General features: G+C 38.0%; 1 protein-coding gene across 10 annotated transcripts in view; it reads left to right on the top strand.

Moving 5' to 3' along the window:
- usp34 (ubiquitin specific peptidase 34) overlaps positions 1-21,182 on the top strand; it is a 298,533-nt gene that overhangs the window by 167,402 nt on the left and 109,949 nt on the right. For 6 of the 10 annotated variants that reach the window (XM_072265289.1, XM_072265295.1, XM_072265292.1 and 3 more), the window contains exons 29-39: positions 3,220-3,345; positions 4,728-4,850; positions 11,799-11,882; positions 12,379-12,465; positions 14,514-14,714; positions 14,816-14,898; positions 15,409-15,456; positions 17,551-17,591; positions 18,256-18,380; positions 18,538-18,690; positions 19,599-19,703. In XM_072265289.1, the coding sequence (XP_072121390.1) occupies positions 3,220-3,345; positions 4,728-4,850; positions 11,799-11,882; positions 12,379-12,465; positions 14,514-14,714; positions 14,816-14,898; positions 15,409-15,456; positions 17,551-17,591; positions 18,256-18,380; positions 18,538-18,690; positions 19,599-19,703 (1,176 nt within the window). The remainder of the gene's footprint in view (positions 1-3,219; positions 3,346-4,727; positions 4,851-11,798; positions 11,883-12,378; positions 12,466-14,513; positions 14,715-14,815; positions 14,899-15,408; positions 15,457-17,550; positions 17,592-18,255; positions 18,381-18,537; positions 18,691-19,598; positions 19,704-21,182) is intronic. The other 4 variants (XM_072265297.1, XM_072265294.1, XM_072265296.1 and 1 more) reach the window with 1 other exon arrangement.

Here is a 21,182-nt window from a genome sequence, read left to right as displayed (position 1 = left end):
ACTTTTTTGTTGTCCTAATCTCTGGAGCCTTTCTCTTAGCCTCTGCCTGTATACGGGTTGGAGAAGGACAGCCAAGTGACCAGATTTCCTGAAATGCAGTCTGCTCATGGAACCATAGGCATTTCATATCTTAATATAGGAGTGGTTTTGTGGGGCCTGTGGTGCTACAGTTTATATGCTGATGGTAATTGGACAGGGATTTCTTCAAACAAACTTAATTAAAATCCTTGAATATGATATGAAATGCCTCAGGTTGCACTGTTCCTTGTTTGGTGATAACATCATACAGTATGTCAAGTTCTTGATTATAGTCAGCTGCTGTTGCTATGTAATCTGTAGTCAGGATCACAGAGGAGAACTCTCTTGGTAACTGGAGGGGTTGGCATTTGATTGTTAAGTGTTCAAGGTGGGGGATCACTAGTATGACAAAACTGCCATAGAGAGTTTATCATGAAACATTCACCTCCACCTTTTGCTTTTTCCAAATCAGCAGTTCGATCCATCCTGTGCATTGAGAAGCCTTCAGCTCTGATTGCTGTATTGGGCGTAACTATGTGTGTGTTTGTATTTATACATACATGTCTATGTGCAAACGTTCTCGTCATTTTGAGAACTTATTTAGACTTGCCTTTAATCTTGTAGTGCTATAGAAAGAAGGAACTCTATGAGCTATGCAGACTTTAACTTCCAAAACGTTTGGAATCAAAATTAGAGGCAGGTTTATTTTTACTGGCGTATGTCATGAAATTTGTTGTTTTGCAGCAGCAGTACAGTGTAATTCAAAAAAATTACTGTAAGTTCCAATAAGCAATATAAAAAATAGTGTGGAAAGAGAGCAACACAGTGAGGTAGTGTTCATAGGCTGTCGAGAAATCTGTTAGCTGAGGGGAAGATGATGTTCCTAAAACATTGAGTGTGTGTCTTCAGCCTCCTGTATCTCTTCCCTGATGGTAGTGGTGAGAAGGGGGCATGTCCTGGATTATAAGGGCCCTTAATGATCGATGCCATCTTCTTGAGGCATCACCTTTGAAGGTGTGGAGGAGGCTAGTGCCCATGATGGAGCAAGCTGAGTTTACAGCTTTCTGTAGCTTTTGCCATGCATTGACATCTCCATACCAGATGAAAATGCAACCAGTCAGCGTGCCCTTAAAGGTACATCTGCTGAAACATGCTAGTGTCTTTGATGGCATATCAAATCTCCCCAAACTCCTAATGAAATATAGCCATTGGCCTCCCTTCTTTGTAATTGCTCAATGTGATGGACTCAGGTAGAGTTTCAGTGATGTTGGCACCCAGGAACTTGGAAGCTGCTCACTCCTTCCACCGATGACCCCTTCCACCGCTCACCCTTTCCACTGCTCACCCCTTCCACCGATGGCCCCTTGATGAGGTATATGTTCTCTCAACTCCCCCTTCCTGAAGTCCACAGTAGTCTTACTGACATTGTGTGCAAGGTGGTTGTTGTGACACCACTCAACTAGCTGATCTTTCGCAGTACTGTACGCCTACTCACCACCACCTGAGAATCTGCCAACAACAGTTGTGTAATCGGTGAATCCATAGATGGCATTTGAGATGGCTATCCAGAACTCATGGTTACTGGTCTTATGTAGTGTGACCAGTCTATCTAAAGAACCTGCTCTCAAAAAGTGCTGGCATCATTTTGATGAGACAGTTACAAAAAGCTTTAAGAAAGGGGAAAATTTGAGTGTCTTTATTAGTTTTTGAAGTGCAGTTGTTATGTACGTGCAAAGCCAAATCACATAAACAGAAAATTACCAATTTGTGTCTTTATTTGTCATGAGTAGTCTGAGGAGCAATGCAGTAAACTTACAATCAGAATCAAAAAGATTAAACAAATTTATACCAGCTCACAAAAAAGTTAAGTTTTAATGAAATTGCATGAAAAATTTGTTATATGTTGGCCATCTGACACCATTATCTGAGCTAATAACACCATTATGGTACCTGTTAGCCAATAGGCTATCTCTTCACAATCAGGTTTATTATCACCGGCATGTGACATGAAATTTGTTAACTTAGCAGCAGCAGTTCAATACAATACATAATCTAGCAAAGAAAATAATAATAATGTTAAATATAAAAAGAAATAAGTAAATCAATTGCGTATATTGAATAGATTTTCAAAAATGTGCAAAAGTAGAAATACTGTATATTTTTTTTAAAAAGTGGGGTAGTGTCCAAAGATTCAATTTAGGAATTAGAAGTCCGAGGGGAAGGAGCTGTTCCTGAATCACTGAGTGTGTGCTTTCAGGCTTCTGTAGCTCCTACCTGATGGTAGCAGTGAGAAAGGGGCATGCCCTGGATGCTGGAGGTCCTTAATAACGGATGCTGCATTTCTGAGACACTATGTCCTGGGTACTTTGTAGGCTATTACTCAAGATGGAGCTGACTAGATTTACAACCTTCTGCAGCTTCTTTCGGTCCTGTGCAGTAGCCCCTCTATACCAGACAGTGATGCAGCATTTCAGAATGCTCTCCACAGATGCTCTTCAAAGAACAGTCAGCATAGAAGTTCTCAGTGTAGATCAGTTGCTTGCTTTGCTGAAGATATTTGCTGATGGATGTGTGACACATATCTCCAAATGTTCTAATATACTGCTCAGTAGCTATTTGCATTATTCCAATTGCTGACCCTATGTTAGAGATAGTTACAATTCTTATAGTAACATAATCTGGATCTCAGTCTACCACATGATTTAGCTACGTCTATGAGAAACAGAAAGAATAGTGTGAATTAAATAATCCATAACATACAGATTAAATTTCTGGGAGCATAAATGATTGGCTGAAGTTTTTCCCATGTGCATCATGAAATGTTTTGATTTGTTTGGGTTAGAATCACATATTGTTATGTTTTGTTGAAGAATGTTTTCATTTCAATGAAACTATTTTAAAGTTCATTGAACATTTTGTATTTCAATGTGGCAAAGAAATGTAAGCATCATCCTGAGCCATAGAAATTGCTGGACTGAAAAGGAATAAATAAGCTCTTTGTTAGATTGGGCATCAAAATGAATAGTTCTTGAATATTTTCCCCATAGTCTATCAATTAGGATTTATGAGATTTTAGAATTCATGACAACATTGGGATTTTCTAATTTGTGAATAAGGTTATAGATTTAGATTTATGGATTGCTATTTTCTCTTGAATGTTGCATTTACAATATTAATTTTTACTTCTAATGCTGTATGCAGACTGTACGCTGTGAAGAATTGCATCTTCATGCTGAAAACCTGTCAAGGCGTGTTTGGGAACTGTTAATGCTTCTTCCTACCTGTCCAAACATGCTACAAGCTTTTCAAAATATCTCCGATGAACAGGTGAGGCAGATGTTGTATATTTCCTCTTACTTTGAAACTTTACAATGAATTATATCAGGCTGGTGCATGTTTATGAAAGCAGGATATCAATATTGCCATCAAAAGGAACTATGCTCAAATATTTATTAAGGAGATAGATTTAGTTACTAGTTGAAGAGTGAATGGGCATTTATCAAATAACAGTCATAATATGAAGTTGTGCTTCTATGAAACATTTAAAAGTAAGATGCACTACACAACTACTGAGATTATAGATTTAGCCAAGCCAACTTGATGAGTTTTGAGATTCTCAGTAATAAATAGGATAAATCAGTTGATAGGTAAAATGACAGATGATCTGTGAAAAGCGATCAAAAATAATTTGTGGTACTGAACATTTTCCACATGAGGTAGTAGTTGTACTTGATGGACTACTGTTCATACTTTGTCAGCTTTTAATTTTAAATCTAAGATTGGTTTAAAAAATATTTAAATGATCTTGGTAATGTTAAATGGGGGAAGGTATGGATTAGTCTCAAAGACTTAACTTGCTACCCTTATTTCTGTATTTTTTAAACTATTGGTTTCAAATTATAATAAGATTTTTTCTTTAGTGGTTTTAATGCTTCAACATGTAATTTTTATGAATATGATGGCATTGTTATAATGAGTTGCAAAGTTACTAAGACAAAAACATGTGAATGTTAATGCTCCACATGAAACATTGGCATTTTGGTTTATAATATTGATGCCTGACCTGATAATGAAGAGGCTATTTCTTATCCCCTCTACCTTTTTGTGCATATTTATAAATTTTGGTTTCATCCATTATATCTGATAATTGTGAGATTTGGGAGGGATCTCAGACAGTCAAGGGAAAAGGTAACACTTACAAAATGGTTTGCCCCTTCTGTCTGATCTTTGAAAGGCATGTTCTTCTTGAAATAATTCTTTAGAGGAATGTATTGTATCTATGTATTCATTAAAAATCCAGCTGGTTTACTAGTGTCCTTTAGAGAATGAAAATTTCATCTGCCTATAATATGGTTAATAAATCACCCCAGTGTGTGTAACTTAACTACTGATCTAATTGTTAATTTTAGAAGTTTGGTATGTGAGTTAAACCTAGTGAATAGTTTGCTTACAATCTAAGTAATGATGAATTTATTTAGCTAATGAAAAGTAGTTTTTTTAAATCCTAGAGTTAAGGATGAGGTTGGATTGTAGCAATTTAATTAAATGAAAATTATGTTTGCCATTGTCTATGCTAACCCACAGTATCACTAAAGGCTAAATATAGGTTAACTATACCTCACTGGATTCAGTTTTCTGAATTTTATGCCATTCATTCATGATTGTAAATGTTATTATGATTGATATTCTTCTGTTGTGTTTTCTTGAAGGGTAATGATGGACATTGTTGGAAGGACTTGCTTCGAATAAAAAGCCCTCATAAGCTTTTGTATGCGCTCGAAATTATTGAGGCCTTAGGGAAACCTAACAGGAGAATAAGAAGAGCATCAACGGTAAATAATGTTTATTTTGTATAAATCTGATTGGCTTGATTTTGCATTTGGGAATGAAATAATGTGACTTCCTACTGTCTCAGAAAAAGCTGCCCATAATGATCTGAACAACATCTTTTTTTTGTATTTTACTGCTTTTCAGCACAATTTATTATGATTTGTAGTAACCTACTATTCTGCTTTCATACAGCTCCTTAACATTTTATATTTTAAGGAGGCAATTTAATTAACCCATTAAATATTAAATTACATGCGAACTAAAGAACACACACACACACACACACACAATTCCTTCACTACAGCTCTCCAACTCGCCCCCCCCCACAAGCCAGCTCTGCAATGCCCTCCTATTTCATCTCTGAAATGTACTAACCCCTTCTTTATTTTAGTTATTCTAAAATACTTCACATTTTGAAAATTTCCAACAAGTAAGTTCCAGTACATGCCTAGCCGGAAACTAGACAAAAGTGCTAGCTGTCCTATTCTGAACTGGCACTGTCAGCCTAAATAATAGTAACTTCTTGTTGCTCTTTGCCAGCAGTTTCTCAAAAGAATTGGAATAGATTGGAAACTTGTATCATCCAGATGGTGTTAAGTCCCTATCTTCCTCTGAGCTTACAGGACACTTCTCTCCCAAGTCTATCCCTGAAATTGTCATTAAACCTGTTGACAAAGAAGAGTCTCTGCCCGAAATATCGACTGTACTTTTTTCCATCGATGCTGCCTGGCCTGCTGAGTTCCTCCAGCATTTTGTGTGTGTTGACAAGAACCATGGAGTTATTGATTAACAAGCAAGCCTCTGCTTTTCAGAGCATGAACACTGATTTATCGATACCTTCGTCAACTAACCCAGTACATGACCTTGTTGTCCAGCATTGACGCTTTACCTTCTATGCCTTTACTGGATTTTTTTTCATGCATTTTAATATGTTGCTGCAAACTGAGATAATCTAATTCAATCAAATCCTACCAAGATCTATAAATAGGAACTGTTCTGGTTCACGACATTTAATAATATTCTGCCTGCTGCTTTCTTTTTTAATCAAGATGGGGAATTAAAGTCTCTTTTTACATTGTACCTCATCCATGGTATCCTTGACAGACATTTGACAATGGAAATTGCTTTTTTTCCAGTTCCCACCATCGCTTTTTTTCTGAAATATGCTCTTGCCCTATACTCGAGAACTTTGTCAATTTTGCCTCAATGGTTTGCCTTTTTTGTCCTATTTTTGACTCTTCCCCTCTGACTTCCCTGTTTCCATTTTTAGATTAAAGAAACACATACTACTTGAGTTCTGACTACCCAGATACATTGATTCCATTATTTTGCACAGGACTTGCTTCTATTCCCACCTTTCACACTGGGGTATCCCATATTCTCTTGGCTGAGTATCCTACTTTCATGTTGATTCACTGTTCACTGTCTCATTTCTGCACTTGCCTATTCACACTTTTACAAGTAATCTGCAGACACATTTTCCGATCCCTTCTGTGGCATTTAGAATCTGATTAACAATTTTATGAAGCGTTTTAAAATACTGTTCTTAGTAAATGGTAGAGCTGCTTAATTATCATATAAAACCATCTGATAAACTAATGATTTTCAGGGAAATAAAAATGTTAGGTCTGATGATATTAATCCTGAGGTTCTTTGGAAGTCAAAAACGGGGTCTAAAACTTGGTGCTTACATTTTGTTAATTGTTACCAGAACAAAGAACGAACAAAGAAAAGACATGAAAAGAAGTTGTGGTTGTCTCTTATTCAGACCACAGATAAATATTCCAATGATCACAGTCAACCTATAAAATAGCTAGATTCAAGTGGTGTGGCACCTGTAGAAAATCTGAGAAGATTTTAGAAAAATACAGAATCAGCTATAGGACAATTACTGTAAAATTTACTGAGCAATTACACCTACGTAAGTGATTATATAACATTTATGAACAAGTACAGGTGTCCCCCGCTTTTTGAACGTTTGCTTTACGAAACCTCACTGTTACGAGAAAAGGCAGAGCGCGAAAAAAAAAAGCAGCGCGCGCCCCGAGCAGCCGCTCCTCACCCGGATTCGGAACTGCATTCTAGCCGGCATTGCTTAAACATGTGCCTGTGAGCATCCGTTAGCAAGATGAGTTCTAAGGTATCGGAAAAGCCTGAAAGAGCTCGTAAGGGTGTTACACTTGGTGTAAAACTAGACATAATTAAGCGTTTTGATCGTGGTAAATGAAGTAAGGACAAAGTGAGTTTGGCTTGTGGAAGTTGACGAAGATGATGTTGAAGAGGTTTTAGCTTCCCATGACCAAGAGCTGATGCAATTGCATGAGGAAAGGATAACAATTGAAACCGAATACAGTAGCAAACGGACCGAAAGTGAAGTCGTCCAGGAACTGAATGTGAAGCAAATGCGTGAGATTTTCGCTGCAATGATAAAGTACGACTTTAATTTTGAAAGAGTACGTTGGTTTAGGGCGTATATGCAGGATGGTTTGAGTCCTTACAAAGAACTGTTTGATCTAAAAATGCGTGAGGCTAAGCAGTTAAGCAAGCCTTCCACATCAGCCACAGCAGACGACAAACCTCGACCTTCGACATCGAGGCAGACAGACATAGAAGAAGATGACCTGCCTGCCCTGATGGACACAGATGACGAGATGACACCCCAGTGTCCCACCACCCCAACCCCCGGGCCACGGACAGATACCAATCCGCGAAGAATGCAGCGGTAGCTGGGACACACCCAGCACATCTTTAAGAAAAAAAGCCGAAATAAACAAGCTAATTGATAGGTGCCGCCTGGCATGTAAATGTCAGCCCCGATCAGAGGAGATTGCCGATTGCGTTGCCTCTGTTCTGTGCTGACATTTACGTGCCGGGTGGCACCTAATTAATTAGCTTGTTTATTTCGGCTTTTTTCTTAAAAACGTGCTGGGTGCGTCCCGGCTACCGCTGTACCCCTGCATGCTTCGTGGATTGGTACCGGTTCGCTGCCCGGCAGGTGGCGGCCACGGCACCACCCCAACCTCTGACGACTCAGCCTAACACACCATCTTCAGTGCATTCAGCGCTGTCCCAATTCCGGTAAGTGATACTACACTGTACATACATTATTTCTACTTTATATCGGCTGTGTATTTTTACGTGTTACTTGGTATGATTTGGCAGCTTCGTAGCTTAAAGGTTGGAGAGCGCTTGTGCCATGTTTCTGCCGAGAGCGTGTGCATGAGATTTTCGCTATGGAGAACAGTGCAGGCAATGATTGTAGAGAAGTATTTCTACTTTATATAGGCTGTGTATTCATCATATCATTCCTGCTTTTACTATATGTTGCTGTTATTTTAGGTTTTATGTGTTATTTGGCTTGATTTGGTAGGTTAATTTTGGGTCTGCGAATGCTCACAAATTTTTCCCATATAAATTAATGGTGATTGCTTCTTTGCTTTACGACTTTCCGGCTTAGGAACCGTTTCATAGGAATGCTCTACCTTCAGATGGCGGGGGAAACCTGTATAGAAAATTTAAAATATGAGGGAAATACTAGAAAAATAAAAAATCTACACCCTAATCCAATAAAAACTACAATTCTTACTTAACTGTCTTATAAAATGGCCCAGGAATCAATCAGTTGTACATTTACTTTTGGACATAGCATTTCAAGAAGGTTACTTATATATATGATAACCACTGAATTATCTCTTTTCTTTTTGGTTTGTGGTATTTCAAGAAGATGGCTCAGCACCATCTTTTCCAGAGTAGCTAGAGGTGGGAAATAATGCAATGATGTCTGAATCATTAAAAACTTAATGCATAGACAAAAATGTCTTCCACTATCTTTAGACTTCCTTTTCTTCTTAACAAGCCATCAACGTTCACCTTCACCAAACCATCAGTTTTCATTTTGCTGTAATCTGCGGCCTTAAGCATGTATTTCAGAGTTTTGATGCAGCCATTCGTTCTTTGACAGTTACATCTCTTTTCCTGTTTTATTATCTCACGTGCCCTTTTCCACAACACTTTCACATTCAAGTATAGAAGATGAAGTAACTAGCCACTTATCTCTTGTTTTCTGCCTGTTCAAATTCCTGGTGAAGCAGTGATTTACTTAAATACCTTAATAAGCATGTACTGCAACTTCCTTTGCAGTTGGGAGAGCAGAGGAATAAAACCATAAAATATAGGAGCTGAATTAGACCATTTGGCCCATCGAATCTGCTCGTTATTTCATCATGGCTATTCCAATTTTCCTCTCGGCCCTAATCTCCTGCCTTATCCCCATATCCCTTCATGCCCTGACCACTCAAGAATATACATAAAGACTTGGTCTCCACAGCTGTTTATGGCAATGAACTCCATGGATTCACCACTCTCTGGCTAAATTCTCCTCATCTCCATTCTAAAAGGACACCCCTCTATTCTGAGGCTTGTCCTTTGATCTTTGGCTCTCCCAACATAGAAAACATCCTTTGCGCATCCACTCTATCAAGCCCTTTCACCATGCAATGAATGAGGTCATCGCTCTTTCTTCTGAATTCCAGTGCATACAGATCCAGATCCATCAAACGCTCTTCATGTGACAAAGCCATTTAATCCTGGAATTATTTAAATAAACCTCCTTTGAATCTTCTCCAGTTTCAGTACATCCTTTCTAAGATAAGGGGCCCAAAACTGCTCACAATACTCCAAGTGAGGCTGCACCAGTGCTTCATAAAGTTTCAACATTACATCCTTGTTTTTATATTCTAGCTGTCTTGAAGTGAATGCTAATATTGAATTTGCTTTCCTTACCACAGACTCAACCTACAAATTAACCTTTAGGGAATCCTGCCCAAGCACTCCCAAGTCCCTTTGCGCCTCAGTTTTTTTGTATTTTCTTTCCATGTAGAAAATAGTCAACTCTTTCATCTCTTCTCCCAAAGTGCATGACCATGCCTTTCCCAACAATATTCCTTTTGCCGTTTTGCCCATTCTTCTAATCTGTCCAAGTCCTTTCTACTTCCTCAAAACCACCTGTCCTTCCATCTATCTTCATATTGTCTGCAAACTTTGCAACAAAGTCATCAATTCCATCATCCAAATCATTGAATCAGTCCCGACACAGACCCCTGTGGAACACCACTAGTCACTGGCAGTCGGCCAAAAAGGGCTCCCTTTATTTCCACTCTTTGACTCCTGCCAATCAGCCAAGCTCGAATCTTTCCTGTAACACCATGGGCTCGTAGTTTCTTATTCAGCCTCATATGTGGCACCTTGTCAAAGGGCTTTTGAAAACCAAGTACACAATATAAACTTTCTCTTTTGTGTATCCTGCTTCTTATTTCTTCAAAGGATTCCAACTGATATATAATGATATCACTTTGTTTAGCATCTCTATTCAGGCTACAGATCCAATTCTGTGCTGATTATTTGCTATTTTATTTCTCCATCTTATTCTCATTGCAGTTGGGCTTCAGAACTGGCTTCCCCATTGAAAACAGAGGGTAGTAGTCAAAGCGAAGTAGTCAAGCTGGAGGTCTGTGATTAGTGGTGTTTTGCAGGGATCTGTACTAGAACCTCTGCTGTTTGTGATACATATAAATGACTTGGATGAAAATGTAGATGGGTGGATTAATAAGTTTATAGATGATACAAAGATTGATGGTGTTGCGAATAGCATAGAAGACTGGCAAAGAATACAATGGGATATAGTTTAGTTGCAGATATGGACAGAGAAAAGGCCGATGGAGTTTAACCTGCCCAATGTGAAGTGTTGCACACTTGGTAGGTCAAATGTAAAGAGACAGTATACTGATAAGGGCAAAACCCTTAACAATGTGGATGAGCAGAGGGATATAGGATCCAAATTCATAACTTCCTGGAAGTGGATAGGATGGTTAAGTAGGCATATGGCTTGCTTGCCTTTATTAGTTGAAGCACTAAGTTCAAAGTCAGGAAGTTATGTTGCATCTTAATACAGCTCCAGTTGGGCCACATCTGGAGTATTGCATACAGTTCTAGTTGCTCCATTATAGGAAGGGTGTCAAGTCTTTGGAGAGGATACGGAAGAGGTTTGCCAGGAGGTTGCCTAGATTAGCGGGCATATGCTATAAGGGGAAGTTGAACAAAATTGGGTTGTTTTCTCTTAAGTGGCAGAGGCTGAGGGAAGATCTCGTAGAGGTTTATAAGATTATGAGAGGCATAGATAGAGTAGACAGATGGTATCTTTTTCCCAAGTTTTAAATGTCTTGGTACTAGAGGACATGCACTTAAGGTAAGAAGGAGTAATTTCAAATGAGATGTGCGGGGCAGGTTTTTTACACAGAGTGATGGTTGTCTGGAATATGCTGTTTGGGGTGGTGGTAGAAGCAGATACATTAGAAATTTTTAAGAGACTTTTAGATAGGCACATGAATGTGAGGAAAATGGAAGGATATGGATATCGTGTAGGCAGGAGAAATTTAGTTTGGTTAGACATTTGATTAATTTAATTGGTTCAATACAACATGTGGCCAACGGGCCTGTTCATGCGCTGTGCTGTTCTGTGTCTATATACGAACTGCTTGTTCTTGTGTATCTGCCTTGAGAAGTACCACATCTTGTTTGAATTAGAAACATTACAACAATTTATTTTCCCTTTCTCCCTTGAAGTACCTGTCAGTTGTGTGTTTGCAACATGTTCTGTTGATATTTCTAAGTACAATTCTATCTAAAATACTTATTTTATTGTTAGATGTTTCTGCCATACACTTCTCACACCCCCATAATTTTAAAAGAAGTATAAGCAGAAATGAATGAGAAGTAATTTACTTCATAGATACTTTCTTTACCTGTTTGTTTTACACATGGCTTTTAACTCCATTGTGGCAAAAAAAAGTTATTTCATGTTGTACTTATTATTTAGCTAAAAACATTAAAGGAGTATTTAGATTGTTGTCTTGTGAATACTACATTTGATTTGTAATGCCACTTTATTCCAGGGTAGTTACAGTGATCTGTATCCCGACTCAGATGATTCAAGCGAAGATCAGATAGAAAACAGTAAAAATTCCTGGAGTTGCAAGGTCTGTTTAATATTTTCTCAAAATTGATTCAGTGTTTATCAGATAATGAGTTTGGAAATGGGGCAGAACTTAACTCTTAAATCCAATTACATAATGCTGATTTGGTCCTGTCTGTAACACTGCAAATTTTGTGGAATTTGTAGTACAGAATTCACCCCCACCTAAATATTTGCATTTTATGATGGGGGGGGGGCGCTGAGGTCCTGCATTCCATATGAAACCTAGAACATGTTTTCTCCTTCTGTGTGATCTTTCAAATGCATTAAATAATAGCAGTTCCCCCGAAGTAATTCTTTTGGAGAAATGAGTTTCAGGAATTTTGAAATTTCAATAAAATTGTCTCCTAGCATTACCCACAAGACATGCTTGGGTAGAGGGATGTTGGGCAAATACAGGCAGATGGGACTTGCTCAGAAAGGCATCTTGGTCGGCATGGATAAGTTGGGCTGAAGGGCCTGTTTCTGTGCTGTATAACCTTCTGCTTCTTGTGTTTTAGTTTGTTGCTGCTGGGGGACTTCAGCAATTACTGGAAATTTTTTTGTCGGGGATTTTGGAACCAAAGGAACAAGAATCATGGACTGTGGTAAGCCCTAATTCCATATCCTTTGTGTTAAAGTGATTACACATTTTTGTAACTGTTTTTATATTATGCTTTTTTGGCTGACAGTAAGGGAACAACATTAAAGAGTGATATGGTAAAAGTTACCGTATCAATTGTAGAAATGGTAATGCTGAATTATCTGCAATATTTTGTCATGCTTTAATGGAGGTTACCAATTCTGAAATAATTCTCCATATTTTTCATTTATTGTGGGTGACAAAGTTGAATATTTCCATTTGATTGAATTTTTATGACTACATCTTTTTAAATAAAGTCACACTAACATTTTTAATCTTGATAACTGTGAGATTATTTTGGAAGGGATGAGGAAGAGAGTCAAGTAAGTGTAGGACATATACAATGAATAGGAACTATTGAGGAACAAAGGAACTTGGTATACAAGTTCACAGGTCTGTTGATGGAATGATGAAAAAGGCCCACTTGACTTCATTACCTGGGACATAGATTATAAGAGCAGGGATGTCTTGCTACAACTTTATAAATAGTGATTAGACCAATCTGGAATTTTGTGTGTAGTTCTGGTTAAACATTATAGGAAGTGTGTGATTGCAGTGGAAGGGCTGCAGAGGAGATTCACCAGGGTAGTGTCTTGGTTGGAATGTTTCAGTTATGAAGTGAGACTGGTAAGGAGATTTATGTTCCTTGGAGCTGAGTGGATGGTGTATCTGATGGAGATGTGCAAAATTATGAGAAGTTTAGATAAACTCACACAAAATGCTGGAGGAACTCAGCAGGCCAGGCAGCACCTAGGAAAAGAGTACAGTTGATGTTTTGGGCTGAAATCCTTTGGCAGGACTGACAGGATGGATAGTAACTTTAACCATAGCAAAAGTTCAAAGTCAGAGGACTGTTTTAAGGCGAGGAGTATCAGTATCAGAGGGGTTGAGGAAGAATGTTTTTTAAGGGTGACCACAATGTTAGACTGACTGAGAAAGTAGTGGGGGCAGGTACTCTTGCAAGCCTCAAGAAGCATCTAAGCAAGCCCTTGAATTGCCAAGGCATAATAGACTGCAGACCAGGTGCTTTGGAAACAGCATTAGTATAGATTGCGACTTTGTTGGTATGGACATGATGGGCCAAAGAGCTTGTTATAGTGCTATGTGACACTATGACTAAATTACTGCAGCATGGGTTTGATTTTGTCAATCTATAAATGCCTTCACTTTGAGACTTTTGATTCAGTTTAAATCTATTGATGATATTATTGTTTGTTTTTTGTGTGTGAAATTTATCCTTTAAAAGCAGAACAAATTTGCTGAAGTAATTTTCCTGAAATTTTCATTAAAATTACCCTTTGTGCCATAATGATATGATTCCCTAGCACTCATACCCTTGAGGCACATCAGGTAATTTGAGTAATTTGACTGCACTTGAGTGATAAATCTATTCAAGTAATCCCTTGTCTCTTTTAAGAGGGAAACAGTATTTTATTAGTGTGGCTGTATTGAAATTCAAGAGCAGTATTCTGTTCTAACTCAGATTTTGAGATATAAGTTTTTGTCTATACATTTACACACCTGTTGAAATATTAATCATTTTTTGGAAGATCAGGTACGATTGTATTGAATGGGAGAGAGCAGGCTTGAAGGGTTAAATGACCTACTCCTGCTCCTTGTTTCTGTTAAAGACAATAAATTTTGCCAAAGTAATACATGAACATGGTGATATTGTAAATGAAGCAGTCTGGTTAAAAGCAAGACTAGCTGTCAAACTCACAATCAACCCACCCTATAATTTAGATTTGTGTTGCATGAGCAGGATTAAATATATTATTTAGGTTATAAACTTGAACTTTTTTGAACTTTTTTTCTGTAAACTTTAACGTTGTATCAGATTCTGATTTTGTATCAGTGTTTCAGAAAATCTCAGCTATATTAATTCAGTGTCTCACTTTTTATGCTTGAGCTTAGTCATTGTTTTTATATTGTATAATTTGTATTCAGAAGATGACATCTGTTTTGACAGCATTTTAAAATCACTTTTGACTTGCCTACCATCCTTGTTCCTAGTGGCAGCTAGACTGCCTTGCCTGTCTGCTGAAGTTAATGTGCCAGTTTGCAGTTGATCCAGGTGACTTAGATCTGGCTTATCATGACATCTATGCCTGGTCTGGTGTGTCAGACAGCCATAGAAAAAGAACTTGGCCTGGGAAATCAAGGAAAGGAGCTGGTGATCATGGGAAAGCATTACACATACCTCGTTTAACAGAGGTCAGTGCCTTTGAATCATTTTGCTATCATCAAGGTACTTCTGGTCTTCTTATACTGCTCTTTGTAACATACCAAATTAACCAAACTTATTTCTGTTTTAGATATTTCTCAGCCTGGTACACGGATCTGGTTTGATCTATCGGCTAATGTCTGTTGCCTACACCTATAACAACTTGGCTCATAGGTAAAGACATGCAAATAATTGTATAAAAGTTATATAATACTTGTGTTCAACATGCACTAGGTCATTGAAAAAAATTTCCAACAAAATATTTGTTCAATATTTGTCCAAATTTTCTTGGAAGAATAAGTGTACTTATGAACTTATGGATGTGTAAGTAGGCCAACAATTTTAACAATTACACAGAAAATCCATGAGTTGTAAATCTTGTTTTACCTTGTAAATCTGCTTATTGATTTACACCAATCTATGCTTTCCTGGACACAAATAACATCTCTCATGAAGCAGCCATGTTATTTTTAAGAACTTGCTGGATTTCGGCACTAATTTTCCATTATATTCGTTACAAAATGTTTTATGTAAACTGCAAATAGGCCTTTAGCCAGAAGTTCTATTATCTCATTTTAGTTAGAAATTTTAAGAAATTTATTTTTAGTTTGCATTTAAATCTTTTACCCTCTCAATCCACTCTTTTTCTTGTAATATTTATTTCTAATAATAAAAAATATGCAGGAGCTGGATATCTGTAACGAAAATAGAAAATGCTGGAACGCTCAGCAGGTGAGTGGGATAGAAATCAGAGTTAACTTTTCAGGTATGAGAGCCTTGAAAACAAATTAGTTTTCAGTTGCAGAGAAAGTGAGAAAGGCATGGGTCGAACAAAGAAAATATCCCTGACTGGGTGAGACCAAAAAAATTTATGTGGCTTGTGTATGCATCTTTCTCTGTGCTATCTACTGCAGGCCAGATTATTCTAAAGGAGAAAGGAAAAATTGAGCAAACATAAGGGATGGATGACTAGCAGAAATGGTCATTTCTGATACAAACAGGAAAAAAATAAGAGTAAGTTACCTAAAAATGAAAGAGTACAATATTGGGTCCAGAAGGCTGCAGAGAAAAGCAAGTTGAGATATTGTGCCACAAGCAACACACACAAAATGCTGGAGGAACTCAGCAGGCCAGGCAGCATCTATGTAAAAAAAGTACAGTTGACGTTTCGGGCAGATACCCTTTGGCAGGAATGGAAAAAAAAATGAGTAAATTTAAAAGGTGGGGCAAGGGAGAGAGAAACACAAGGTGATAGGTGAGACCAGGGGAGGGGAGGGGAGGGATTAAGCAGAGCTGGGAAGTTGAATAGTGAAAGAGATACAGGGCTGGAGAAGTGGGGAGCAGGTTGTTGGGATAGGAGAGAATGGAAAGTCATGGAAGAAAGAAAAGGTGGGAGGAGCACCAGAAGGAAGCGATAAGCAGCCAAGGAGCTGAGGTGGGAGAGGGAAAAGGAGATGGGGAATGGTGAAGCGGGTGGGCGGCTGGGCATTACTGGAAGTTCGAGAAATCGATGTTCATGCCATCAGATTGGAGGCTACCCAGACGGAATATAAGATGTTTCTCCTACTTGAGTGTGGCCTCATCGCAACAGTAGAGGAAGCCATGGATCGACATGTCAGAATGGGAAATGGAATTAAAATGAGTGGCCACTGGGAGATCCTGCTTCTTCTGGTGGACAACAAGTAGGTGCTTGGCAAAATGGTCCCCCAATCTATGTCAGGTCTCACTAATATACAGGAGTCCACACTGGGAGCCCCGAACACAGTAAATGACCCCCAACAGACACACAGGTGAAGTGTCACCTCACCTGGAAGGACAGTTTGGGGCCCTGAGGGAGGAGGTGTAGGGGCAGGTGCAGCACTTATTCCACTTGCAAGGATATGTGCCAGGAGGGAGATCAGTGGGGAGAGTCGAACGGACAAGGGAGCAATCCCAGTGGAAAGCAGAAATTAGGGGGGAAGGAAAGATGTGCTTGGTGTTGGAATTCCGTTGGAGATGCCAGAAGTTCCAGAGAATTATATGCTGGATGCAGAGGCTGGTGGGGTGGTAGGTGTGGCTCAAGTCTGTATTGTACCTTGTTCTATCAGTGCTGCAGGCAGCTGGAAAGTTGAGAGGAACAAATCTTCAATTTTTTGTTTGTGTACATTGCAGCCTTCCAAATTCTTAATCAAATTGTTAAATTTAAGGTAACTTGATCTTTGTGTCTGTTAATATCAAAGCTAGTCATTTTTGCCAGTCCTTTTGTGATTTTGGCTCAGTTTTACTCTTTCTATTAGTATTGCCTGGACACCTGGGCATGTATCACAGTCTGGCAATTGACAGCAGATAGCACAGACCAAGAAATGTAATCTGCTTCTAACTGCTTTATTAAGTCTTTTGATCTCATCCTGAAATTTTCTCATTTTCTTCCCATTCCTCTAGAACTTAAAACTAAATTGTTTTCTCTCTTTCTCCAACTGTTATCTTAACTAGAGAAGCTACCTGACCTACTGAGTGCGTCCTGCATTTTATTTTAATTTTTAAACCCGTTTATATCCCAGATTTCCTTATTTATCTGTACCAATTTAATCTCTTGCCTGTTATTCATCCTTCTGTTTCTCAGTCTTTTAATCTATTTTGTTAAATACACACTGTTGAATTTGTGGATTACTGAACTATTGTCATGGCTGTTATCAGTTTGCACTTCTGTCAAGTTAGCCTGATGAAAGTCAAGTTTGAGGTGAACTCACCAGTAAGACACTGTTCATTAAATATATAACATGCAATTTTCTAATAATTTAACAAGTTTAATTTCAATTTCTGTTCTCTTTAAAACAAAAATTGTAGAGTGCTTAAAGCTCAATCTGATCATCGATCCAGGCATGAAGGTAGGTTACACTTTAAATTAAGTATAATAAAACATTATTTTTATAGGCATCCGTTAGTCTCATGAGACCATGGATTTGCGCCTTGGAAGGCTTCCAGGGTGCAGGCCTGGGCAAGGTTGTATGGAAGACTAGCAGTTGCCCATGCTGCGTCTCCCCTCTCCATGCCACCCATGTTGTCCAAGGGAAGGGCATTAGGACCCATACAGCTTGGCACCAGTGTCGTTGCAGAGCAATGTGTGATTAAGTGCCTTGCTCAAGGACACACACGCTGCCTCAACCAAGGCTTGAACTAGCGACCTTCAAATCACTAGGCGAACACCTTAACCACCAGGCCACGCGCCAATAAATGTTTAGGAATTCAGCCTCATAATTAATAAATATGTGATTTTTACAGAAATACTGCCAGAAACTCAAACATTTGTAGTTGAAAATTCTCGAGTAGATGATCAAATGAAGTATCCATGCATTTCAAGGAAATTATTGAATGAGTAAAGTAAAGCACAATAACTGAAATATTAATTGGGCTTGTAACTATTACTTGTAAAGCGTTGTAAACCAGTTTGAGGGTTAATTATGTGACCAATAGAGGATGTCCTGATACCAATCAAAATTTTGATAAAAATAGTTTTAGTCCCATATTACTTACTTTTTCTTTATGTTTCAGTCACTCATTATGCCATGTGGTTATTAGTGAGTTGGGCTCACTGCTGTTCGTTAGTCAAATCCAGCATGGCGGATAGTGAACATTTACATGATTGGCTGAAAAAATTAACTCTTCTTGTGCCAGAGGTAAGATTTTAAATATCTGTCATAGGTTTGCAATAATTCATACATATATTAATTACTTTTACTAGCTAAGTTGATTTTTCAAGCTGATTTTCCAAATAGGCTAGTTGAGCCATATTGTTCTACCTTATGCATCTTGTCCATATGTGATTTGTTCCAGACCTCAGTTCGCCATGAAGCTTGCAGTGGCCTGTACAAGTTGTGCCTTTCAGGTTTAGATGGAGGAGAATCAATAAATCGATCTTTCCTTTTGCTAGCTGCTTCAACATTGCTAAAATTCCTTCCTGATGCTCAAGCTTTGAAACCACTCAGGGTAAGAATTACTTTGACCACTTTCAAATTGCAATCCCATGCCAAAGTTTTTAAACATCTTAGTTTAACTGTTTCAATGCTAGATATCGTTCTTTTTCAAAGTAACTTGCTTAATTAAAATATGTAACCGAATGAAGCATAGTTTCATTGTGTAGAAGAACGTTGAGATCTATCCACGTCTTCAGTTGGTGAGCTCATATGAGCCTGGTAGAATGTTAAAAATGTCAATCCTGAATCTAATGCACTTCACATTTTATTTTTCGTTAAATTTTATGTTAACAATTCTTTATTCTTGGGGAGCACTTATTAAGGAAGTGCAGAACTGTCAATTCCTATCAAACATTGCTTGTAGAAGGGGCTGAAATGCTTTCATCCCCTGTCAGGCCTAGCTCCTAGTGAGCCAACCACTCCTATACCTTGGCTTCCAGTCTCATTTTTCCCCTCTGTGCAGATTTTTCCTGTGAAATTATGGGGAGAAAAGCTCTGCATGGACTGGCTGCAATTTATGATGGACAGGGGAGAGTGCCAAGAGTATGCTGTAAATAGTGTCAAACTAATCTGAAATGATAAGAAAACCAAGAGGATTTTTATATAAGTCTTCCTTTATCAATTTTTATAATTTAACCATAACTTTTTTGTGGAACTTTTGATGGCCCTGGATAACTTTATCAAATATAATGTACCATGCAGAAAAATGTCAATAAGATTTTGCTGCGAATTGTGTGGTTGTTTTTAATACATACATTGTCTGTGGCTTACAATGTGTGTTTAAAGGAGACAACTGTATAATTATCCCTTTAGGCATAACTTTCAGGAGAAAACTGCTGAAAAGGATATGGAAGTATGTATGTATTGAAGAGTTATGAGTAATATTAGAGTGGTGTTAAAGCAAACTTTCTTTATTTACAGGAGATAGATTATGAAGAAGAATCAGTGCTGCGAGCAGGTTGCAAGGAATATTTCTGGTTACTCTGTAAACTGATTGATAATATCCATGTAAAAGATGCTAGCCAGGTAGGCAGTTGTGATTCTTATTATTACCTCGTGTTAGAAAAATAAATATGAATAGTGATGTTTTTTAAAAGGAATTGGCATATGTTATTAATTTTTTGTTACTTTTCATTTAATTTTAAAGGCATGGTTAAGAAAATTATAGCAATTTGTGTAACTCTCTGAAATTGCATGGTAGAAGGAACTTGCTCTATTACTTTGTCAGAAGGATGGTGAAGCTGAATTGATTTGAAAGTGATATACTTACCTCCAAGACTTGTTTTTCTGCCTGAAAATCTGAAATAAAAGCTGAAAACACTGGAGGTACTCAAATAGCTGAGCAGCATTTGTAGAAAGAGAAAGAGGGTTAACAGTTCAAGTCAGAGACCCTCTGCCTGGACCCTGTACTTTAAACACTTTTGTCACTTCCACCCCCTACTCTTCTGTCTCTTCTTCCAATAATCACACACTCTTGATAATCACATCAAACTTATGGCATGGGTTATGTGCCCTTTACATAGACACTTCCATTCATGTTTTAATGTATTGACTTCTGACCAGTAGCTGACCTATTCTGTGACAGTTGCCAGATAAAAGTTTTGTGCAGAAAACATTTTGAACTTCTTCTTGGCTTCCAGCTGGGTATAGGTATCAGTTGTAACCAATGTTTTGATGACAAACTCTGCCACCTTCTTTGAAACATCAGTTAAAATCGATACCTGTACCTGGCTTGAAGCCTGAGAAGAGTTTATTCATCATATACGCCGGGAAAGGATTAGATCCTTTTTCAGTTTAACTTGCATTAAAATGTGACTGCAACACACATCAAAGTTGCTGGTGAACGCAGCAGGCCAAGCAGCATCTGTAGGAAGAGGTATAGTCGATGTTTCAGGCCGAGACCCTTCGTCAGGAGTAACTGAAGGAAGAGTGAGTAAGGGATTTGAAAGTGACTGTGTGTTTTTCCCCTGGGTGTTACAGTTTTCCTTTTTCGTCTCAAAGACATGATGGTTACTTGGTCATTGTAAAAGAATCCTTTCTAAAAGGATTTTGGTGATTGGTAGAATCCTGTAGTAGCACATTCCTGGTTGATGGGAATATAGGACAAATACATTGAGCTAGTGTAGGAATAGTGCTTGATAGTCATCATGGACACTTTGGGCCTGTTTCAGAGCTTGTGGCTCTGAAAAAAACACTTATTGTTTTTAATACAATAAGTTTTTTGGTTATGTGGAAGGAGAGACTATAGAACAATGAAAAGGGGAAATAAAAGACTGGGTGAAGATAAAACTTAGACAGGTGCTTGAAGCAAATAGAGGATGGTTTTCAAATTATATTTTAATTTTCTTCCTGTCTTTTAATATTTACATTGGAATACATGCACATGCGTGCATATATTAAGGTTGTGATGTTCTTGATGAGTTGACTGTTATGTGTTTATGTGCAGGGCTTTTGATGTACTAAAGATCTTTATAATTATTTTTAATATCTGATTTGAGAGGTTAA

This window comes from Mobula birostris, chromosome 8, assembly GCF_030028105.1.
Source record: "Mobula birostris isolate sMobBir1 chromosome 8, sMobBir1.hap1, whole genome shotgun sequence".
In the NCBI taxonomy this organism is placed as follows: Eukaryota; Metazoa; Chordata; class Chondrichthyes; order Myliobatiformes; family Myliobatidae; genus Mobula; species Mobula birostris.
The sequence above is the reverse complement of the archived record's forward strand: the minus strand, read 5'-3'. Positions and strand labels throughout refer to the sequence as shown.